Source organism: Leuciscus leuciscus (genome assembly GCF_965113295.1).
Source record: "Leuciscus leuciscus genome assembly, chromosome: 1".
In the NCBI taxonomy this organism is placed as follows: Eukaryota; Metazoa; Chordata; class Actinopteri; order Cypriniformes; family Leuciscidae; genus Leuciscus; species Leuciscus leuciscus.
Window position 1 is genome coordinate 48,587,744 of NC_138725.1, and position 25,410 is coordinate 48,613,153.

The following is a 25,410-nucleotide window of genomic DNA, read 5'->3' on the forward strand; positions in this document are numbered from 1 at the left end:
TCCGTTCGCCTTACTTATGAAACTATATTCAAAAATGTATTCGAAGCTTAACTTTAAAGTCACTTTCATAGGCTTTTAATGTAATAAAACAGCCGTTTTAGCCGATTACATTATTTATGTAAAAATACCATTACAACTTAAGGGCAGTTTTAAAAAAACACTCTAAAGTCGTATTTTAGCATTTTCTTTATTGTCATTTACATACCTGCTCATTATAAAATAAAATTGTAATTATAAAAAAAAAAACTCTTCTTACGTTTGACACAATAAGTCAGTACTCATTTCCCCAAAGAAAATCCCATTTATTTATTGCACCAGTTAAGACAGAATCATTTTGAAAAAAGATGAGCAGATCTACAATTACATTATTCAGTAAGGAAGCACAGTTACGGAAAGAGCACTTTTTGCCCCTCAAAAATATGGATGGATGGATGTGCTATAACTGTAGTGAATTTCTTCTCACAATATTCATACACTAAATTAAACTACATTTCCCCAATAGCAATGCTTTTTTTGTGTGCTAAAACCATTAACATTGGTGTAAACAACAAATAAGGATCTTCATTTTAGTACATTATGTGTAGCCTTCATAAACATCCAAAATAAAATGTAACAATTACTCAAAGAGACATCTCTGAAACATTCTTCACAGTGAGAACAGTCTAATAATCATTTCACCATTGGTAAAACCAAAAGTGCTGGATGGGTATCTGTTTGATTTGAACTTATTTTAGACATAGCAAATGTTACTCATGTCTCTAAATAGCCTAATGTTCTCCAAGAGAATTATTTATAGCATAAATAAATATTCTGCTGTTCTGATTAAAGTGTGACATTCTGTACATAAAAGTGCAATAAGGCTATCGTTTGATTAGAAACAGCTGCAAGAAACAGAGTCTTCAAGCATCAATTTTCCTTCTTATACGTCTGCCTTTAGAGAGCACATAAAGCAAGACCAGCTTTTGGCAAACAAGACATTTTGACATTAATAATCATGACGGTGAGGCCACAATAGCCCTTTCGTTGTGTAAATAATGTGTGGAAACGGATCAGAAAACCTGTCAGACAGGCCTGTAGATGACAAAGATAAGCATTCAAAATCAAAACGCAAGTACTGCCACCCATAATGGTAGAATATACTGGCAGTGCACATAAAGAACTGTGAGCAGACCCTATAACATATGATTAACTAAACTTTTTTAAAAAAGTGCAATTGATTATTTAATAACTAATAAGGGATGTGAGATTTAGACATATATTCAGACATTATTTTCATGAAATTCCAGTGTTTTGTTATTTGCATTTAAAGCTGCTTCTTTTCTTAATTTCAAAAGTGGTTTGCTCAAAGGCATCAAGGTCATGGACGCATATTCCTCTGTTATATAGAGCAAACCTCGTGAGCAACCATTTCGGAGTGGTCTTATCTAAGGTTGTCTACACTCTCTGTCTCTTGTCCCTCTGGCACACGCTGGTCGGATGAAGCTGTATCCTCCGGTATGTGTGCAGGATTCTCCTGAGGGACCTCCGCCTCCTCCACATCAGTGACCTGCACCTGTGCCGTTTCCCTGAACGATTCTTCGAGGTGGCTGATAGAGCTGGTATCACTGATAGAGTCTGAGCCTGCTCCATGCCGCCGGAAGAGTTTTTGGCCTGTGAATCACATGGTATGATTAACCTGAGAGTTCTGTGGACATCAATGAAAGACCAAATGTGATTTCATTATGTTGTGGACGCATAGTAATTCGGTGTACTTAGGGTCATACTGATCTTAGATCAAGATGTTACCTGGAAACCGTTTGGTGCTGGACTTGGGGGAATCAGGGGAAGCTTCTGTGTTCATCTGGGCTTTTATGGAATAAACAGGCTCGGTGCTGTCCAGACAACCTATGGAGAAAAAATAGATACTATACAAACCTGAAAACTACAAGTTCTCTTGACAATTTCATCAGAATAGATTTTTAGCACATATATACCTTCAGCTAGATTAAAAGTTCTTCCTTTGACAGAGGCTTGAACCGGGGAGAACCAGTTAAGCACAGAGCCCACTAGAGGAATTTGTCGAAGTACGCCCTGAAAAATAAATGGATAAAAATTACACATCAACATAATCTCTATTGGAATGATTTAATGTCTATTTAATCAGAAAAAGAATTTCACAGAAATTTTTTCCTTTATTTTTTGATTGAATACATGTAATAATTATTAACATTTATTTATTACATTTATTAAACATTATTTAATCAGAATTACAATTTGAAAAGTTGAACTTAATTTCTAAATGTCTATTTGGTTTGTCTCTCTTTTGTTTATAGTAAAACACAATGATCATGTTCTCCATCATGATTTGAGGATGATATAAAGAGCATCTTCAATGGAAACAAGAACATTTGACCATCTGAACAAGGAGTCACATGATCAATGTCACACAGGCCCTGTTTACACCTGGTATTAAGATGCGTTTTGGTCGATCGGATCACAAGTGGACGACACTAAATACAGGTGTAAACGGGGTCCAAAACGTTTTGAGCTTGTCCACTTTCGACCAATTCCAGAGTTAGTTGAAAATTCATTCGACTGGATTGCTTTCGTAGTGTAGACGCTCATGTGGTCGAATGTGTTTGAACAGCCACAAAAGACCGTCTGCTCTCCGGCTACTGACCTAATGCGTAAACCTTATGGGAAGCGCGCTAGCCAGACGGGATTTAAACTTTGTTAACTGAAGACCCAAGTTTGGTTTGAAGAAGAACAACGCACCAAGCACAATGTTCTCTCACCATTCCTGATTTCTAACACGTATTCACTTTTTTTACTGTGGTCTTGCACCTGTCAGAGCAGAAACAAAAGCTGCTGCTCTCTGTGAGTTTTCCCATCCTCTCCTTTCGCGTTCATATGTAAATTGCATGAGCTTATCTCATCCATTAGATTGAAAGATCTGAATAAGTCCATAAATGTACCCGCCCATAGACCCTCCCCTTGAAGAGATCAGGACAGAAGTGGTTGAAACTGGACAAAAGAGACGGATTAAAACACCAGGTATAAACAGGAATGTGCCTCCCTCGTCTACTTCTGATTGACCAAAATGCATCTCAATACACCGTGTAAACAGGGTAATATTGACTTATTTTTCCTAGAAATTAAGTGCAGAAACTTGCAATAAACTTTCTTTGGTTTAACTATTTCAGAATCCTGAAATTTGTTTATTTTCAGGGTTAAAGAAGTTTTTTTGGTCTCAGATTTTTGGATTCCACTGTCTACTTACACATATGCACTTACCTCCTCAATAAGTTTCTCTTCATTTGCTTTCTGAAGCTGCAGCTCAGCTTCCTGAATGCCTCTTCTCACGACCTCAGTCATGTTCTCTAACAACTAGGCACAAACAGATGCTTTATTTCTAATTATTTATCTGATATTCGGTGTCTACTCAAATGATTAAAGCACCTGTCCAAAAGAAGAAGAAAAAAAGAATGCATACCTTTCCACTTTCCTCAATGTCTCTTCCAACAGATCCTATAGTTTCCACCAACTCTGCCACATCCAGGTCTTCAGTTGCCATTCCAATAAATATGCAATTAGCTTCTTCACAGAACTCAGGACCTGGACACAAGACAGCAGTTTTGAGGTCACAGAATTCATGTGAATTTAAAAGCAATGCTACAACTGTCAGTCATGGGACCATTAGTCATTTACCACAAGAGAACTCCAGGTCTGTATCAAGCTCCATCAGTTTATTAAGCAATTCACTGTTGATCTTCTCCACACTTTGTTGTCTCTTATCTTCATCAAGGTCTGTGTTTCTGGGCTCATACCTGATGAAAAAAACAAACAAAAGAACCTGTCAGGCACTGTGGAAACGTGCAATAAGGAAAGTTTCCTTCTTCCTCGGAACGAAGGAACATCTGATATTAGGGTGAATGTATCCTGTAGCTTGTTCCTGTAACTGTTGATTCCCAGAGAACACAAAACTCACTAAATGTATTAAATGCAGTTTATATAAAAGCGTCTGTCAAATGCATGAATGTAATGTAAAATGTCCTGTAAATTGATTGAGGTTTGACTCCAGAGTCTCACCTCACAACTCCAAGACCAGGCCAGCTCAGGTCCTCAATGTATGAGAGTGAAGCTTGCTGTAGCACCTCGTCCTTGAAGTCCTGTCTGAAGCGTAGGGTGCAGCACAGCACTGGAATCATCTCTCCCAGCTTCTCCACCAGTGCCGCCACATCATTCTCCTGAGTGCCAAGGGCTACACGCACATACCACCACCATTGTTAGCATGAACATGGCAACATGAATTAGGTCTCATTACTACAAAATAAGCCTGTTAAAAATGTGTGAGAAATTTTGGCCAAAGAAAACAGCTTTTACTTGCCATGCTCAGAATAGATACATATGCTTGTTTGCCCAGCCATTCAAACGTATTTAAATAACATTATATAGGCCTATTCTTCTTAGCATAACCCACATAATTATAAGAAAAGCTCTGCCCAGTTTGTCTCCAGTTTCTTAGTCAGTGTGTTAGCATTCCAGATTTTTAATTATCTCTCAAATGTCTGACCTGCAGCGGTCATGAGGGGGCTGAAACGAACACATGTGCCCTCATCTTCCAGCTCAACCACATCTACGCCACTGAGGGGAACCTGCTGCGCCAACTGCTCACCCAACTGTCAAATCAGATCAAAGCAGTCGGGGTCACTCGTTTGTAAGAAAAGCATCTACGCTGTATATATAGATCGCACTGCAATCTATTATACATGCTCACAGCTTACTTATTTCACAATTTACTTATTTCCTATAATATATTGTTAGTGAGAGAAGCATTTACCCATCTGTTAAGGGCATCAATGATATCTCTCTCTCCCACAAAATATCCTTCTACTGAGCCGCCACTCGAGGCTGAAAATGAGAGTTTTTGGCTGTTAGAGATATATATACACACACACCACTATTCAGAAGTTTGAAAGTAGTCTCTTATGTTTACCAAGGCTGCATTTACTTGGTCAAAAATAATAGTAAAAACAATAATATTGTTAAATATTATTAAATCTTTTGTATGTATATATATATATATATATATATATATATATATACATATTTGTCTCCAGACATATATAGACATATATATATACATATATATATATATATACACATACACACACACACACACACACATAGAACCATATAGACACAGAAAGGAAAGGAAACTTACGAGCGCTGTTGTCTTGTGAAAACCTGAACACCACCACAGGAGAATTCAGTTCATCCTCCACCTACAAACATCAGAGAGACACAGAGGGTGGGGATGGGGGTCTCAAAACACCTGTGACACATCTGAGCATTTATTACAGGAGGCCTTAATGTCATGCTGTGTGAGCACTAACATTTTATTGTGACAACTGGTTATGTATTTAAATGCTGTGAGGCAATGTCATGGAGAGGCTTTTTGTTTGCTAGCTACAGGTTTGACAGGTCAATCTAGACAATGTGGCACGTGACCTAAAGTCATGCATTAGTGCTGCTGGAATGTCTATGTGTTGCTGGAAACTTTGCTACAACTAAGAAAAGCATATAATTAAATTATGCTTCTTACATGATTAATGGACATTTTCATAAATAAAAGTCTAACCACCACATACGTAAATTAACGGATAAATAAAGGATAATAAAGGAAATAAAACCTTAAAAATATCATCCAAGTGACTCTTTTCTGTCTAAGCCCTTTTAACAAATATAAGATTTGTTTTATGAACAAATGACTTAATTGAGCCTCTCAAATTTTTTTTATAAATGTTGTAATGTGGTTCCTGGTATAGCTACGTATATAATCGCATCTAACGTATGATTAACTTTGTTCAGAACAAACTCGATTGTTAGTATTACACACAGGAACATCAAATTTGCTCCATCTCTCAAAAAGGCCATTTTAAAGAATTCTGCTTATTTCCCATCATGGCTCATCGTTGCTCTAAAGCGAGGTCCAGCATTGATGCCCAACAAGTCATCAGGCTCTGTGAAGTGACATTTCCTAAATGTTGTTTGCACATGCCTGTAGCACTGGCAGGCCTTTACATGAGTAAAAGCCTTTAAACTGAGCACCAGCACCAGCACTTATGGGTGGACATGGTGAGGGAGGGAACAATGGAGAAACAGCGCAGGTGAAAGGGAGGAGTGGAGTGGGATCAAGCAAGCAGAGGGTTGGTCCCACCTACAATAGAGAGTATAAGAGAGCCCAGCACGTCCCGCAGCGAGCCCCCGGAGATGGGAGGGACCCGGGAATGAGACACCACATCCTGAAACCAAGGTACCCACGCTCACTAACACACTATGTATACAGAATAAGAGCTGCACACATTGCTGACGGTCACAAACCACATCGCAAACATACATATGAAAAACACTCTGCTCTTTACCATGCGCAAAGCCTCGAGGAGAGACACCTCGCTGTCAAGGATATCCTAATGGTGGTGACACAGAACAGAGGTGTTTTCTTTTAAGGTTTAAGCCTAGATTCTCTGACTGAAAGGAAAAAGTGGGCCACTGATATAATAGAAGCAAAATTTCAAAAAGCTTCAAATAAAAAGTGTAAATAATATCTACCAATGGTAGCTGATATATTCATTTTCAGCTGACATATTTTAGCACTGTGATATAGTATGGTTTTAAATGGCAGAAATGTCTACCAGTGCTGATGATATCATCAACGTTTTAAGAAAAAGGTCACTAGTAAATGAAAAGGTGGGTCATATGCTCACTTTCAAGTCATTCCCAGCCCGTTCAACTTTCTTTCTTCCGTGGAACACAAAAGGTGAATTTTTAAAGCATATTGTGACAGCTCTTTCCCATATAATGAAAGTAAATGGGAACTGGGGCTGTCGAACTCCAAAATGAAAAAAGCACAACAAAAGTATCTTGAAAGTAGTCAACTCGTGTACTATCAATGTATGCCTTTGGAAGCCATACAACATTGTTATGTTAATTTGATTTATATACAATTATAGCATTTATTAATATTTTAAATTAGCTTTTTAGTTTTAATTTTAGTTTAAGTAATTTTATGTGCTTGTCATTTTTATTTTTTATTTTCTGTTCCTAGTACAATACCTTATTTTATTTCAGGTAGTTTGCAAAGCAACATTTCTACTTTTCATTTAAGTGTTTTAAGGTTAAGTGTTTCTTATATTTATAGCTTATTTCAATTAATTAAAATGATTTTTAGTTTTACATTTAGTTAACAATAATAACACTGCTATACAATAGTTTTGTGTGACAACAGACCATAAAATAAGTAATTATTCACCAAACATTTTCTGTGAATGCGAATTTGAGCGAAGCTATCAAGTGAATCTGTTCCTCACAGAAACTTATCGTATGGCTTCAGAATATAGGTCACAAAGACTACCGGTACTTTTATGATACTTTTCAATTTAGTGTTTGTTCCATGGAAGAAAAATGTATTTAGGTTTGGAACAACATGGGGCGAGTGAAGACAGAACGATCATTAAATAGATGGAGCAACACCAACTCCGGGAAGAGGAAATACTGATACACAGAAGCTTTAAATACTTTTCAATTCACATACTTATTTGTGAGGACTGTGGTGTAACTGTAAAATACTCTGTACCGACATACAGCTGAATGGATGAAGACAAGCTGACCTACCGAGGTTTTTATTGAAGCCAGTGTCTTCAAATGCTCCAAAAGCTGTTGACTCTACAAAGAAACAGAACAATTCCCAACAAGGTCAGAGTAAATCTTGCAGTGTTTATAGTACTTTACGCCCACTACAGTGCATGGGATTATCTAAATGAAGTTGGCAGGGTACTCACTAGCTGAGAGGCATGCTTAATCCTCTCGACAATCCCATCATGCCCAAGGTACTGAAGGGACAGCCAGAGAGGCAAGGCCCGAAGCTTCTCCACTGGTTGGCTGGATGTCAGACCAGCTGTGAGAGACTGCCCCCAAACGGCAGGGAGGACAAGACAAACAGCATGAGGTATTTGCACACTGTATGATCACAACTCTGGATTACATTTCCATATGATGTGCTGTATAATGTTAATTGGTACTTATATTAATGGTCCAACTTACCAGGGCCGGATCCTCATGTCTGTAAAGAGTGACAGCGGGCACAGCGGGCAGGCCCAACCACGGGCCTGGAGTCAAAGTCATACTATCACACTTGGTGGCCGCCTTGATAGTGAGAGGGAGAAAATTAGAGCACATTCTTTGAAACAAGAAGAAAATGCAGGCATTTGAGTGCTAAAAAACCCACAACATACCGTGACAGTGGAGGAGATCTGACCAAGAGCAAGTGTTGCCAAATTAACCCTGAAAAGAATGCCACAGAAAGTCAATTTAAACAATATCTGTTCAAAATCTATTAATCAAATCTGTTCATTTACACACACACACACACATATAAACATATAACCAGCTGATACCAACCCCTCCACATGGAGCCACATGTTGTACTGAACACAGAGCTCTTTCAGACGACTGAGTTTGTCTGTGTGACCTGCACCTGGCGTTCCTGAAAGATTAACTAAACATTAATGATCGCCTGCAAAATTGACTATCAACAAATATATGCAAAAAACGAAGTTGCTTGAATAAATAAGGTCCTATAGCAAACCGACCAGCATTCGCTATCAACAGCAGTGGAACTTTCCCTGATTCACGGTCATCTTTGATGAGCTTGTCAAGCAATGCAACATCCTGTAAAAGACAATTTACAGAAAAACACACAATTTTAGCTCATCTTTTATTCATTTTATCAACACGGTCTCATTACTTGCACATTTCTGAACAAAGAGTTTCAATTCCATTTGTCTTTCTATTTAAGGTGTTATATGTCTGCACTGTTTTGCATATACACTAATGCAAATTCCTTGTTTATCTTTTACTTGATTTAATTTGTTCTTAAATGTACACTATCGTTCAAAAGTTTGGGGATCAGTGAGATTTTTTTTTATTCAGCAAGGATTCATTAAACTGATTAAAGGTGACAGTAAAGACATTTATAGAGTTACAAAAGATTTATATTTTAAATCAATGCTGTTCTTTTTAACTTTCTATTCATCAAAGAATCCTGATCAAATGCATCACGGCTTCCATAGAAATATTAATCAGCACAACCGTTTTCAACAGTGATAATAATAATAAACGTTTCTTGAGCAGCAAATCGTTATATTAGAATGATTTCTGAAGGATCATGTGACACTGAAGACTGGAGTAATGATACATTAAAATATAAATCAAATATTTTACTGTTTTTACTGTATTTTTTATTTAAAAAAATGTAGACTTGGTGAGCATATGAGATTTCTTTCAAAAAACATTTAGAAAAATCTTACCAAGGCAAAACTTTTGAAAAGGTAGTGTATTACTTCAGTATTCACCAAAAGACAAATTCTTACCATTTGATGCAAGGAGCCAAACATGGTGTTACAGGGCACAATACAAAGGCTTGACAGAGGCAGTCCTAGCTGAAAAGAAAACACAAAAAAAGTTGTCTAAATCAAAGCACATAGTATCCACCACTACACAAACGCACACACACATTTTTTTAATATAGTGTGGTGGTAATGTGAAACATTTCAGATCATGCAGCATAGACAAGTGAAGTGGAGGTGACATTGTACCTGACTGCAGAGATGTTGTCCCAGGCCAGGTCTGCATGCAGCACTTTGGTAAATCACAGGATGTTTGGAGCTCAGCACTGTAAAACCCTCTGTAGCGTACTCCTCATAATGAGCATTAATAACTAGCCGACACACCTTCAGCAGCCCCTCACGATCATCTTCATGGTAATATGCCGAGCCATTTTCATATCTATGAAAAATAATGAATTCAAATATTTTAAAGGGGTCATCGGATGCCCATTTTCCACAAGTTGGTGTGATTCTTTAGGGTCTTCATGTAAAGTTTGTAACACACTTTGGTTAAAATTCCTCAATGGTTGTGTAAAACAACACGCTTTTTACCTCCTCAAAAACAGCTCTGTTGACAGCGCCCCGTTTCGGTGCATGTCTCTTTAAATGATAATGAGCAACTGCTCACCCCAACCCTCTCTTACATGGGGGCTGTCACACAAGACAGGTAAAGTGCTGCCTTGGCAGACAGTATACAAATGGCTGAGGGCGGAGATATGCTAATACGGGACAGTTCGTCAGTGGTCGTGGGCGGAGCATGAGCAATATGACATCATATTGCTCAGAAAATCCAAACGGCTTGATTATTGAGAGTGTTTAGATTTGAGGATTAAAAAAGGTCTCTAGTTCTTTGTCTCTCGAAAAAGATCCACACTCGCTCTTGAAGAAATCCAATTTCATTGATTAAAAAAAACATGCGACGTTTTGTCAAGGCATCTGACATGTCATGAATTTTAGATTTTCGGTTGCACCTCCTCTTTTGTTGGTAGAGCATCTCTTTTTTACCTTTTTAATTTCATTTATTGGCCATTACAATATATTATAATTATTTGCTGAAAATTTAAAACCATACATTTCTTCAAAAATCACCAAAGTTCAAAGCATGACTTTAATCTGTGTAAAGTGATAATAGGACCACCCTGGAAAAAATAGACTAAAGCCCCCTTCACACATGGATTCCGGAAAATACACGGATAATGTGTCCCGGGATTTGTCCCGGAATTGTTTAATTTTGGTTCATTCACACTGCCAGTGATTTTCCGGAATCTGTGAGTGCGTTCACACACATCCCGTAAAGATCCGGGAAAGACACGTGGCGTCAGGATGTCGTAACTCCTGTCAGATGTCAATTCTGCTGATAACTAAAGTCAAAGAATCCCCTAAGTCAAAGAAGCCTAAATTGTCCAAAATAAAAGCCTAAATCCTATCTGTTCATCATATAAAGCGATCGAGTCTCTTCAGAAAATTTGGACTAAACCGGATTAGTTTTACGATCTCTTTATGAACTTTTTGAAGTGTCACAGTTTTAGTTGCGTAGCTGTCAATGGAGAGACAGAAAGCTCTCAGATTTCATCAAAAAGATCTTCATTTGTGTTACGAAGATGAACGAAAGTCGAGTTTGGAAAGACATGAGGGTGAGTAATTAATTAATTTAATTGATTATTAATGACAGAATTTAAATTTCTGGGTCACTGATATAATAAAAAGCTTGATGTTTTGCCTCCTACTCTTTTTTAAGTGAAAGACACAACCTATACAATTTGCTAAGATGAACCAAAGATGGATTTATTAATGCTCTTTTACATAAATCTCTATACATCACTTAAATGTGGTTGTATGACAAGGAGAAGAAAATCCACCCGAAACCACATGAGATTACAGAGAGAACTTGAACGTACCTGAAAAGCCTGCAGAGCCAGAGAGTGGTGTCCGACAGGATACGGGTGGTCAGCTTTCTCAATCTTTCTCGTTCCAGGACAGAGATATATGCGGCCAGACTGTGTCCCAACAGAGCCATGTGTCCCTGCTCTCCGACATACTGCATCCTGCTAAACAGACATTTATAGTTTTATCACACCACACGGAGGGGTTTACATATGCTCTCGGTGCAATATAATGGAGCTGTTCTGTTGTGGCGTCAACAGGTTTGGTTAATGAGTAAAAAAAAAAGCCTTTGAATAACATTACTCTAAGAGACTTTTCTGCCTTGTATTTTATTTAAAGTTTGTCTGTAAAAAGTCTTTAAGATCATTTTATGTTTTGAAGAAGTCTTATTGCTCAACAATGCTGCATTTATTTCATCCAAAATACTGTAAAACAGTAATATTGTAAAATATTATTACAATTTAAAAGAACCGTTTTCCATTTTAATATTTATAAAGGTAGAATTTATTCCTGTGATGTCAAAGCTGAATTTTGTAACATTATAAAAGTCTTTACTGTCACTTTTGAGAAATTGAATGCATCCTTGCTGAACAAAAGTATGAATTACTTTTATTAATATTGAGCATAGTTTAAGCATTAGTTTAAGAACATAGTTAAGCAACTGAGCAAATATAAATCTTACTGATCCCACACTTTGAAACAGTAGAGTATAAATTGAAAACTGCTATTGTCAAAAACACATTCAAAATTCCTAAGGAATTTGTTTCTTGGTTTTAGGTCTACAAACCAAACAGCTCCATAATGCTGTGACCTACCGATGACCCTGCTGGTCATCATCTCCATGCATCAGGTTCTGGACTAGCTGGAGTATGCTAACAACATCCTGTCCACTGTTGGAAATATATGGAAAAAGAAAGAAGAAAAGAAAGACTTTGAAATGTTTTGTAAATATAGCTGATATGCACTGGCTTGAAACCCCATGAAATACCTTGTAAATACAGAGCAAGGCAAGAAACATTATAAATGTAAAATGTGATTTACAGTATTAGAGTCCCACTCACTCTCCTTGTAAGGGTCCAGGAATGTCTTTCCAACTCAACTTTCTTCTTTCTTTGCCCTGTTCAGATTCCCTGAATAAATCCACACAACATTATGGTTATACAACGGTACTATATGTAAAACAAAACCCTGGACATACTGTCAACGTGTCATAAGGATAGCTTTGTAGGGAACAGCAATTTAAATGTAATAACAACAATTACTGAAAATATTGTAATGCAAAAGGTCTTACAATTTTCCACTTTCTAAAATCTTCATGGCACCAGAAAGATGGTTCCCCATCTCAGCAAGTGTAGGGTCCATCATCTACAATTACACAGTAAAGTGTATATGGTTTCCAGTGAAGGACATTGCATTGAAAAACTGGATAACTTGCTAACTTGATGGCGATGGCTGTATATCACATTTCTTGTCACATCAAATAAAATGATTCCTCATGCTTTAACAAAACTCATATTTCACCTGTAGGGCACTTTCACTGTCTGTGAGACAAAATAAAACATTCAGGCCTATGTCCATTTGTGATAATGGAGCGTTTTTAACATTACAATACATTTAAACACTGACTAAATAAAAAAAACTATAAGTAGACTTGATAAAATGCCTTTTGTGAATTGTCTTATTGGTCTCTTAATTCTAGCTTCCTCTGTTCTACATGTATAATTCCTGCTATACAGGATATGAAAACCTGTCGGATGACAATTGGCTCATTCCATTACACGGGAACTCATCTGGTGAGATAATGTCATGCCTTATCCTCCTGCGCATCCTGCTCTAACACAACGCATGAATTTGTTTCAGTTTTGAGATATTGAGATACTTTGCACACGAAAGTGGTTTGCACACCACCATTTTTGTGTGTTTTGCAGACCACCATCTATTAAAGCCTAAATTTCATTTTCACATTAATAAATAAAAAAGGACGGCGAGAATCAAGCTTTATGCACTATTAGCAAATACTCGATTGAGGCTTTAAATGAATCCAGTAGATCTCCGCATCATCTTCCCTGAGTCAATGACAGTGAATAAGCTTCCTGCACTTTAATCAAATGAGCGAGTCCTTCAGGGAATGATACGCACTGTTCTACATTACCTTCACGGGCGGTTTATCCATGCAATGTTGAAAACCCAGTCGCAGGGACTAGTCCCTGTGCGTTGTCGCTTGCTGTGTATTTTACGGAAGCAAACTCAAAAAGCACAAGAATCCACCTCGGGTACCCTTTCTCTTGGTTATTTGGATAGTCAATTGAATTGTGTTACTTCCTGGTGTCATGCCGCTCCACGCTGGCAGCGCTGACGTAGCCTAAACATACGCCCCCTTTACATTGTACGTGAACTCCTTGGTTTACCCCTTACCCCCAACGCAAAGACATGTAATGATGCAGTACAGTAGTGTGAGGACTCCGACGCAAATCGGTTCTTTCGAATAGAAAATATTCGAAAACCCTGATTCAGTTATTCTTGTACATCATCACGTGGTCTCTGACATCACGGCGTGGAAATCACATGCTTTTATGATTACGTTTAAATAAATACATTTAACGTGTCCAAATTCACTTTGTTGTAGCCATGATTGAGCTCATCAAAACTATAGAAATTTAAAACCAAAATATAATTTGCATTCAAATTAATTTACATCTTCTTGGTTGAAAGGTTTTTGCTAATTGTTTTATTAAAATACTGTTTACCAAAACCAAACCATATTCGTGTTAAGAAAAGCATTTGCAGGATTTATTAGCCTAAATAGTATTTACCAAAAACAAATTTGTGTGTGGATAAAATTGTTGTAAAAAAAATATTTCCAAAGAGTTTTATTTGTAAAATTGCTGTTATTTGGGTTTTTAATAACCCATTTTTCATTACGTGATGTTCGGAACAGACGGTTCTCTTCTCCGATTTATTCAAACTGATTGGCTGCATCCAAAATTGCATACTCTCTTGAGTCTTGAGTAGACTTATTTTAAATAAGTACTAATAACTTCACAACCGCTACTATATTGCCAAAAGTATTGAGATGGTCCTCACTGCAGAACACGAAATCCAGGGGGAGGAGTTGGATCCAGATCCAACTCCTCCCACCTTACATATACCTAAACCAACCCATCTCCACCCCCTGATCCCTAAACCCACCCCTAAACCTACCAATCGCCACCCCTTATATCTGGATCCAACTCTGCCCCCTGGATCTCGTGTACTGCAGTGAGGTGTTACTGGAAGTATTGGGACACCCCTCCAAATCATTAAATTTAGGTGTTCCAATCACTTCCATGGCCACAATTGTATAAAATCAAGCACCTAGGTATGCAGACTGCTTCTACAAACATTTGTGAAAGAATTGTTCGCTCTCAGGAGCTCAGTGAATTCAAGCGTGGTACCGTGATAGGTTGTCACCTGTGCAACAAGTCCATTCGTGAAATTTCCTCACTACTAAATATTCCATGGTCAACTGTTAGTGGTATTATAACAAAGTGCATCAAAGTCAGCGCATGCGGAGGCGCACAGTGCGCAGAAGTCGCCAACTTTCTGTGGAGTCAATAGCTACGGACCTCCATTTGGGGATAGCCCCTTCCTGTTCCAACATGACTGTGCACCAGTGCACAAAGCAAGGTCCATAAAGACATGGATGAGAGAGTTTGGTGTGGAGGAACTTGACTGGCCTGCACAGAGTCCTGACCTCACCCCGATAAAACACCTTTGGGATGAATTAGAGCAGAGACTGCGAGCCAGGCCTTCTCGTCCAACATCAGTGCCTGACCTCACAAATGCGCTTCTAAAAGAATGGTCAAAAATTAAACCTTGTGGAAAGCCGTCCCAGAAGAGTTGAAGCTGTTATAGATGCAAAGGGTGGGCCGACTCCATATTAAACCCTACAGAAAAGGCAAACGTCCCAAAACTTTTGGCAATATAGTGTATGTTCTATGAATGTGTGTAGTATGAATGTAATCCAGACGTAGCTTACTACATTCGCCAGCATCAGTTACGTCACTTCACTGCCATTCATAAATCCTCTCCCGTGGCCTCATGGAATAGTAAACTGTCAATCGTATGCACCATAGACTGTGAAAAAAGATGTATGCACACTTCAAAATCTTGCCGGAAGTAGGTTATCTGGGTACTTTTGCCAACTCTTTTATGAATACTGTGAATTCGGACATACTTCTTTTGTCACATTTAATGTTTTACTATATATAGGGAAGTATAGGCTATGCGATTTCAGATGCAACCAATTTTATGAATACTGTGCATTGACCGTTTTCACATTTCTGGGTTTCTCAGAAGCGGAAGTGGTCAGTTGGGTAAACCTCTATAGCATTTAATGCGAGACTTCATTAAATATATATATATAATTTGTGCTCCATTTGCTCAAATAGCAAAAGAAAAACTCCACAATAGTGTTTTTACAACTTTCAAAAAAGGGAAAAAATAGAGAGATTGATAATGGCAATCAGAAGAGAGAAAGACGTCAACTTTACCATCAGTCCCATAGCCGCTGTATTTGAAACACCCTCACAGCAGCGCCATTAACTAGTTTTTTGCAATTTGATGCAAAGGTAATATAGGCCTAATACTAAGTATAGTGTTATAAATGTAGGCCTACATTTAATTAAAAAAACGCAACTAAATTTTAAAAATTTAAAAACAAACAAAACGCTTTTTACAAAAACGGTTCCTTTCGGACATAGGCCTACTTCTTTTGTCACATAGCCTACTGTTTTTCGCCTATACTATATTGTAGGGAAGTATGTGATTTCGACTGCAGCCATTTTTGTTAACCGCTTCAGGTGATTAATGGAAAAGATCCGATACAAGCTAACCATCTGTTACCAAGAATCAGAGACACACTGGGATGTGCTAATAACCTGAGAGGTTGAGCAAATATTTGAAAATAAACAACATTTTGGGAAGCTTATGCATATTAAGTGCTGCATGATTGTGAAGTTGTAGCCTATAGACCTGTAGAAATGAGATCATCTCAAATACCAAAAAATAAAATGTTATATAAGTTTTCAGTTGTCCTCTAAGGATGAAATATGTTAACATTTCAAGCATTAAAAGTCTCAGTGAACGTTGATAGCACGAACATAAACATCTGGTAACTGGTTTTACGGGTTTTACTGAGTGTGGGTCGATCTTTATTACATGCAGATCAGGTCAAAGCGCGCCACCGCTGAACACGCGGGAGCGCGCGGGCAGATTAACACAGGATTTGAGCACTAAGTACGGGAAACTGCTGATCACTGTACGAACGCGCGCTGGAACTTTGTCATTTAATTGCTAAATGGACAAATGAACCGTAATTCTTATTTTTGCCTTGCTGACCCTTTTAAAGTAAACGAAGATGGACTGAAGCAAAAGTAGCCTTCTCGATTGATCTGTTTTATTTGGCAGTGCTTTGTAATGATCTTCTAATGTTTCTGAAAGATGTTCGCCAACAGTCACAATTATGAGCTGTCAAACTATTATTCTGTAATTTACCGTGCCTTTTAAATATGTTGAACCAAACTGACTAGAAACAAAAGGGATTAATTGAATATTTGACGTGTAGGCTACTAAGCAAAAGGTCATTTTATGAGCTTAGCTGCGGCCGTCTGTCAATGTCAGGTCACCGTTTTGTTTCGTGCCCTTCGACATCATTTACAAAGGTTACAAAATACAACCGTTTGTCGTTTTGTTGAACATGAGAAAATCTTTTTTCAAACGAGCAAAGGTATTGCCTTGGCTCAGTAATGTGACTCTGTACGGATGCTTGTTCGCCGGAGGGGATTTCGTCCATCAGTGCATCGCGCAGAAAGATGAAATGGACTGGAGACACACGAGAAACGTGGCGATTGTGGCTCTGAGTTTCCACGGTAACTTCAATTACTTCTGGTTACGAGCCTTAGAACATCGTTTCCCTGGGAGATCGGCTGGTATGATTTTCCGCAAACTGCTTTTTGACCAAACTTTTGCTTCACCTTTGGCGACCAGTGTCTTCTACACAGGTAAATAGGCTATACCAACTTTGTCACATATATTGCACGTTTATTTGTTCTATTTCCCTCAGTTCTTTCTTTGTCTTTACAGGTGTGAGTTTCTTGGAGGACAAAGAGGACATATTTGCTGACTGGCGAGAAAAGTTTTTTAATACATACAAGGTAGGTCCATATATGTCATATGTTACCAGCTAGCCCATCATCCACCTCTTTTAAAGAGGATAATTCATTAATGTCTAAATCGAATATGTCCAGTAGTTGAAAAATCCATCTAAGGTTCAACTTTGAGTGTTTGTAGAGCCAAGATTTTCTTCTGGGGGTCCATGTCAAGGTATATAAACATGCATTAATTTCTTCTAAAATGTTAAAAGAATGTTTTTTCTTATTAAAAATAAAGGTTATTTATTAGCATCTGTGGATCCATGAAGAACCTTAAACATCCATTGAACCTTTTTGTCGCACAAAAACTTCTTTATAGTGGAAAAGAGTTCTTTAGATTATTAAAGTGTTCTTCACACTAAGAAAAAAAATTGGTTCTTTTAAGAACTGTTCATTGAAAGGTTATTTGGGGAACCATAATGTAAAGTATCTACTGGAGGCAAGTGTTAATGAGAACCCAAGTGCAGTTTATTATAAACAAAACCAAACATGGCATGAAAACTCAAAACAAGACATGACCTTGAACAGAACTCACAAACAGTGGTTACAGGAAACAATACTTGACAAAGACATGGCAAACATGAGGGCTTAAATACACAGACTAATGACAAGACAAGGGACACCTGTGAACAATGATCAGACAATTAACCAATGACAAGACACATGGCAGGATCACATGACAGACATGGAAACATGACATGAACAAACCCAAAACGTGACACATAATTGGTCCTTTTATGGCATTATTGCCCAAAAAAAAAAACCTTTTGGAACCGTTATTTTTGAGAGTGTACATTTCTATATGTAATACAATATCTTATGATTAAGCATTATGTGTTAAACTCCGGACATAAGTGTCATCTTTAAAAGAGACCAAAGTCTATAAAGGATTCATAAACTGTAATAATTTTTATTTAAAAAAACCTAACCTTTTAAACTTTACCTAGGTAGCAGCTATACAAGATTGACCAACATGATATAAAAGTTCCACAAAAAAAAATAAAAATAAAAAAGTATATGTATGTATGTGTGTGTGTGTGTCATTTCTTGGGTTTGTGTTCAAAAGGGTGGTAAAGTTAACATGTTAATGTTCTAAATTTAGGTTACTGAGAATGATACTGAGAACATGTAGCTTTGTATGGCAAATACTCTAAATATGTTTTATCACATTTCAGACTGGACTAATGTACTGGCCATTCATGCAGGTAAGAGCAACATTCTGTCACCACAAACCATATATACACAGATAATGTGCCATAAATACTTTGTGATCCTTTGCATTGTCAATATTCTTATGCCTATTCATGTTGAATAATCTGTATTTTCTTGCAGTTTCTGAATTTTGTTCTGATGCCTCTTTATCTGAGGACAGCTTTTATGGGCTGTTCAGCATTCCTGTGGGCCACGTTCTTATGTTTCTCACGACAGAGTGGGGATGGGACAGCAGCAGTGGCCTTCGCTTGGGTCATGGCCCCCAAAAAACGGCTTCTACCTCGCAGTAACGACGAGGAGAAGTAGAAATACAGTGGCGCACATGAACAACTTTGTGCCTTTGCGGATGGATAGTTCTGTCCCACAGTACTGTATTGAGGCTGTTTATAAATCTTGTCACAAATGATCTTATTAAAAGTGATATTAAATTAACTTATAATTAACGTGTGCACAGATTTCATTTATATTTATGCTGAAAAAAACAATTTTATTTTGTATAGTTTTACGTTTGATGTGATTCAGTTTGTTTACAGAAGGGAAATTAATTGTGTCTTTATGAATTTCACTGTATGTTGTTCCTGGGTGTTTTAGAGGTGTGCCCTGATTCAGCTCTGACATTAGGTTGCCATTTTACCCAAATACCTTATTCATTTATCAAAAAAAAAAGAAAAAAGAAATGGACATACTATGCAGTGTTTCGTCCAAACATGACTATCTTTCTAAAGAGAAACTCATAAGGGATACATAACATGCACATTTACTCATAAGGGATGCAGTAATCAAAAGATTTGTATCTTATTAAAAAATGTATTGTGATTATATATTGCTTTGTGCAGTTCACAAAATGTATTTTAGTGAATTCAGTGGTTAGACTAGATGTTATGGAAGTGTATGTGAGAGGTGAGCTGTTTAACCGTGCAGAATTGTGAAACGCGACAGCTTGATGTAGATTTTATGAGATATTGAGGGTGATGCTGGGTAACAGATAAACAGCTTTTCCAGCACTGATTGCCTGTGTTGGATTAGGCAGGATCACACGCTTGCTAATCTTAGAAGGGCAAAAATGTCTGCTGTGTGCTTTCTTTCTGCTATATATGACCTCTGATAACAGTAGACAAAAAATGACGTACATGTAGCATATTAGTTTCAAAAATGCTTTTTTATTTTGGTTTTGAAATGTGTGATATTTTAGACAAATTAAGAAGGATGTTGCCATAGGTCAAATACTTTTAGTAATTTCTTACATGCAATTTGCATGAAATGCACTATTTGGTTTCAACATGATTTTTTGCACATCTAGTGTTGGGGGTAACACATTACAAGTATCGTGAGTTATAATCAGATTACTTTTTTCAAGTAACTAGTAAAGTAACTTTTTCAAATAAGTAACGCAAGTTACTTTGTTTTTCCTTTTATTGACTGACATCTGTACAAAAAGGTACAGAGGTGTTGTGTGAACATGATGGTTATTGTAGATCTATGTGAGCATGCATTGACTCATCTCACTTGCACAAAAAAAGATTCAGTATTCCTCAAAATGAATAAAAACGGTGTAATGCAAACTCAAAATATTTAGCAAACTTGCAATAATTAATTAAATGTGAAATTACACAAATATACTTGTGTATTTAATCTCACTTTCTTAATGTCTTTGCTGCTGACCTTTGATGATCAAATTCAAACATACACAGTAAAAGACGTTGGGTTACACATATTATTGGGTCACTTGGTAAGTTGTAAGTAACACTATATCGAGTTAAACCTTTAGTTTAAACTGATAATCATTTGTTTTACTTAAGTTTTCGCAATTTCCCTATTAAATCTAGTCATGCAGCAGGCTCCTTTGCCACACCAAAAGTGACATCAATGCATACCCTCTATAGGGAAGGGGTGTCTTATTTTGGAAAAATTGTTTTGGCTGTCTAAGTGCATATGAAATTCACGCGTGTGGATAAATGAAAACTTTTTTTTCTTTTTTTTCTTTTTTTTTTTTCTGTAAACTTGTCTTTCAAAGATGATCATGAAGAAATTGCCACTGACATCCTTCCATCATCGCCATACCTCACAAATGGAAAAATGGTGTGTCCAACATATGCTGAAGTGAAGCATAGCTTAAAAGACATTCAGCCTGTAAGTAAAAGCAACACTATCAAATTAGCTTTGATAAATTACATTGCTCCGCGGCTCATATGCAGCAATTTCTTATTTTCTTCAGTGATTCTGCTTGTTAATGGGATAGTTCACCCACATTTTTTTAATTCTGTCATTAATTACTCACCTTCATGTCGTTCCAAATACTGTAAGACAATTGTTCATCTTCAGAACACAAAGGAAGACCTTTTAGATTAAATCTGAGCGCTTTCTGTCCCTCCATTGACAGTCTATGCAACTACCACTTTCAAGCCCCAGAAAGGCAGTAAAGACATCATAAAAGTAATCCATGTGAATGGTTTAACCTCAATTTTATGAACTGACGCGAGTGCTTTGTGCAGAATAACAATTGTTGCGTTGACACAACAAATGTCTGCTCTCGCATCAACACAACACGCATGCATCGAGGGGCTCTTGTGAACATGCGTTGGAGCTTAATATTTTGTAAATAAGGTGGTAAATTATGGTTAAGGGCAGTGATGGGAATAACGGCGTTATAAATAACGGCGTTACTAACGGCGTTATTTTTTTCAGTAACGAGTAATCTAACTAATTACTGCTTCCTCCATTACAACGCCGTTACCGTTACTGTCAATACAAATGCGGCGTTACTTTAATTGAGCTCACTGAAGCGGTTTTCATCCGAGTAGGCTCTCTCTCAGCCATAGGAGCTGCAAAGTTTTTTTTCTCTGGTGTGTGTGTGTTTATGAGGCGCGGGACTCGACAAAAGCGAGGCGAATGCCGCGAGCGTGCTCGACAGTGCACGAGAGACCGAGTGTGTCCGAGAACGCGCTCGACAGTGCGCGAGAGAGACCGAGTGTGTCCGAGAACGCGCTCGACAGTGCGCGAGAGAGACCGAGTGTGTCCGAGAACGCGCTCGACAGTGCGCGACAGAGACCGAATGTGTCCGAGCATAAATACTTTATTTATAAATAAATTACACATATCAGCATTTGAATAATCTCTGTAGCATATTGGTATCATATGCAATGTTTTAATTAGTTTATATAACATAAACTCCAAAATAACCTGCAGGGAACGTTCAAACATATTTGTTTGACGGTTGTGAGCACGTGCGGCAAACACGACTAGAATTTGGCTAAAATAACCTCTGATGATGACGTTCTCTGTAGGTTATAAAAATAAACCCCCAAAAGATTATATTATATTATTTATGTTGATACATTGTTCAGTATTATATTGAAAGCACTTTTTGTTAAACTTACTATTGTGAGGAAGAAAATACTTCAAGTAGTCTATACAGAATGTCTACCAGTTGTAAAGGTGTGGGAGTTTTATTTTAATTATATGCACTAGTGTATGTGTATGTATATTTTTATTAGGCTACTATTTATTTATTTTTGGTACATTTCTTAAGAAGCATCATTTATTTTTAGACTTATTTGTTGGCTGGTTGTGGTCTGTGCAATAAATATTAAAAGTTCTAAACCATCTATTGTTTTATTGTTGCACTATAGTAATGAAAATATTTTAATATTTAAGTTAATAGGTGTCTCTCACATTGTCCCACAGCAACATTAAAATAGTGTAGATTAGTGTACAATGTTTTATAATAATAAGATGTTCTATTTAGTGTCAATTTCATTAATTTAACATTTCATATTGGGGGTATCCAAGAAATGTCTTATATTTAAACTTTTTTGTTTTTTTTAAGTAACGCAATAGTTACTTTCCCTGGTAATTAGTTACTTTTTTAATGATGTAATTCAGTTACTAACGCAGTTACTTTTTGTGAGAAGTAACTAGTAACTATAACTAATTACTTTTTTTAAGTAACTTGCCCAACACTGGTTAAGGGACAGAATATACTCATGTCGCTTAATAAAATTGAGGTTGAACCTATGTATTACCTTAATTATGTCTTACCTCTCTGGGGCTTAAAAGTGGTAGTTGCGTAGACTGTCAATGGAGGGACAGAAAGCTCTCAGATTTCATCTCAAATATTTTAATTTGTGTTCCACAGATGAACGAAAGTCTTACGGGTTCGGAACAACATGAGGCTGAGTGATTAATGACAGAATTTTCGTTTTTGGGTGAACTAACCCTTTAACAGCAGGTGTAATGATTAATTAGTGTGACCATAATTTAATTCAGTACAGAACTGCTTTGGTGTAACTTTTACGTAATTTAACACTGTTGATGTTGTCACAGTGCATGCCAACTGAACTTTATTCTTTTAAGGTTGGAACATGGTGCATTACCTGAACAGTGAGACAAGCCAGGATCCACACGACTTGATGCATGGGGACAAAGAGAACTCACAAGTTTTTATCACAGTGGAAGCAGTTGAACAGAAGACTTTATTTTAAGCAATTGAGGTGTTTAAAAACATTTATATAAATGACATAAACTATTTAAAGACCTCTGCATCCATTTGGGAGTTTTTGTAGCATGCAAACTTTAATATATCCGGAGGAGTTCCTTCAACACATTGCTGCCTCATTAAGAACGTTGATCATCATCATTAGGTCCAGTAGCCAACATATTTATAATATTTGTAGTTTTATTACTTAAGGTATGTTTACAACATCACATCAGTGCATACAGTGTATAGAGAAGACTTTTGAATAAAGTTGTGTTTATTTCTTAAAGGATTTAATGTTATGAATTTGTGTATTCTGTCCATATTTGTGTAGGTTTTGAATTTAATGTGTTAAATTTAGTGTTCTTTTTTTTATTTGTGTGTGCTGTGTATACATTTTATGTATTTGTACTCTGTGTACATTTTTGTGCTGGTTTTAAATAAAGGTTTTGAATGTGTACTGTTGCATAGGTTTTGAATTTATGTACACAATTTATGTATATTTACAATACATACTAGACTCCACTGTACAGACGTGAATTTGCACTTCCTTCAGCCTGAGGCTTATTCATTTCACTTTTGGCAAACCCAGCCCAGATGAGAAAAAGTAACGCAAAAGCGCATTACTTTGCAACGTTTGCATAAAAAAGTAGGCTAACTAAATAACCCAGTTAGTTTCTTTTTTAGGGAACGCAATATTGTAATGCATTACTTTAAAAAGTAACCCAGCAGGCACAGTACGTCAATGTGACGTCAGGAAGACGTTGGACTCCAACTAATCCAACGTCAGTCAGACGTCATATTTTGGTGGAAAATGAAAGTCAGGTTGACGTCTAAACCCAACGTTTGTTTGGCGTCAAGCTCCAACGTCAGACAGATGTTGAATTTTGGTTGGAATAAGCACCGCAAAAAAATGTGACATGCATGGCAGCACATTAAATCTGTGAAGATCTCAGCAGAGGAGGATTAAACAACTCCACAAACAGCATTACCAGCTTCACTTATTACTGACCAGATTTACTTTATTTAGTTTCCGTTTTAATGAAATCAATAGTTGTATTTTAAAGTCACCATGATGGTGGTTAGTGTTTGCTTTAGTTGGACTCTTGACCCTTAACTTTTTAATATAACGTTTCCTCTGACTGCTATAATTGTGTGTTTATAAAGAGAGAAAATGAGATCAGGTGATGTTGGCTGTTTATTGATGATGACGACGATGACATCATCATGTAATTGCCTGAATCCCTGAACTTATTCAGTGTCTAATGTTTTGATTATATAGGACTTGTGTTTTTAATGTTGTTTTATAATAGAAGCCATTTAAAAGATTTTAAAAACATTTAGTGCATTAAACTTTTTCCTCTACATTATTACTTAGTCATCAAGAATCAGTGTATGACTCTCAACAATGGTGACAATCAATGAAATGCTTCATGCTGCAGTGCATGCTGGGTACCACCAATCAAAACTCACCCTTATCTCCCAGCATGCATTACGGTATTAATACATTATGCAGCTGGATTTTGTGTAGCTTGTTTTTAAAATTCAACGTTGGAGCTTGACGTCAAACAAACATTGGATTTAGACATCAACCCGACTTTCATTTTTAACCAAAATCCAACGTCTGACCGACGTTATAGTCTGTGCCTGCTGGTAACTTTCTTCAACACTGCTCAGGACTATTTTATTTAAAATTAAGGAGTACAGAATTGTTTTCCCTATTTCTTAAAGTGTTAAATCTGTTTACGTTTCTAAACATTTAAATTTCCATGTTTCTAAATGTGAGTACGTTTCAGATTTTTTTTTAAAGCATTTATTATAGCTGTCTGGGCACAGCAAAACAGTCCTGGGCTGCATTTCCCAAAAGCATCTGGAGCCTAAGTTGATCATGTTGCCACCAGGCTCATGAAGCATGATGCTTTTTGAAAAGTAATTAGTATAGCCTCAACTATAAAATAAATAAATAAAGGAATAAACACACAAATGTTAAACAAATTAAAGATATTAAACTAAATGGGAGAAAGATTCTGACATTTTTCACATTGTTTTAGTACTTTAGAATTATTTATAATAATAACAACATCTTTTTTTAACTTATTTTATTAGTATATCAAATATAAACATATTATAAATGGTTAATATATAATAACATTTTGACAAAAAATCTGGTATCTTTAAAAAAAACCAAAAAAAAAACACTGCCATCCAAAAAAGATCAGAGAAG

At 36.9% G+C, this 25,410-nt stretch overlaps 2 protein-coding genes across 6 annotated transcripts; one reads left to right on the forward strand and one right to left on the reverse strand.

The window, feature by feature from the left end:
- Window positions 1-168: 168 nt before the first annotated feature.
- pdxdc1 (pyridoxal-dependent decarboxylase domain containing 1) lies at window positions 169-13,746 on the reverse strand. Of its 5 annotated transcripts, none has more exons than XM_082151125.1 (24): window positions 13,462-13,746; window positions 12,601-12,674; window positions 12,371-12,439; window positions 12,125-12,199; window positions 11,324-11,470; window positions 9,636-9,825; window positions 9,411-9,479; window positions 8,631-8,709; window positions 8,440-8,524; window positions 8,274-8,322; window positions 8,083-8,184; window positions 7,821-7,946; window positions 7,654-7,704; window positions 6,204-6,284; window positions 5,204-5,264; window positions 4,820-4,890; window positions 4,553-4,658; window positions 4,069-4,240; window positions 3,688-3,806; window positions 3,473-3,594; window positions 3,274-3,366; window positions 1,974-2,070; window positions 1,786-1,884; window positions 169-1,650 (listed from the first exon to the last, which is right to left on the reverse strand). In XM_082151125.1, the coding sequence occupies exons 1-24, from the start codon at window positions 13,480-13,482 to the stop codon at window positions 1,421-1,423; spliced, it is 2,388 nt and encodes a 795-aa protein (XP_082007251.1). In that variant the 5' UTR covers window positions 13,483-13,746; the 3' UTR covers window positions 169-1,420. The 5 variants fall into 5 exon arrangements, with proteins under 5 accessions (XP_082007251.1, XP_082007250.1, XP_082007252.1 ...); XM_082151124.1 differs by having other exon boundaries at window positions 11,324-11,473; window positions 13,462-13,743; XM_082151126.1 differs by lacking the exon at window positions 6,204-6,284 and adding an exon at window positions 6,405-6,449 and having other exon boundaries at window positions 11,324-11,473; window positions 13,462-13,741.
- A 2,774-nt stretch (window positions 13,747-16,520) lies between these two features.
- Window positions 16,521-19,151, forward strand: mpv17l (MPV17 mitochondrial membrane protein like). Its single transcript, XM_082166180.1, has 4 exons — window positions 16,521-17,350; window positions 17,433-17,503; window positions 18,676-18,705; window positions 18,833-19,151. The coding sequence occupies exons 1-4, from the start codon at window positions 17,047-17,049 to the stop codon at window positions 19,016-19,018; spliced, it is 591 nt and encodes a 196-aa protein (XP_082022306.1). The 5' UTR covers window positions 16,521-17,046; the 3' UTR covers window positions 19,019-19,151.
- Window positions 19,152-25,410: the final 6,259 nt, after the last annotated feature.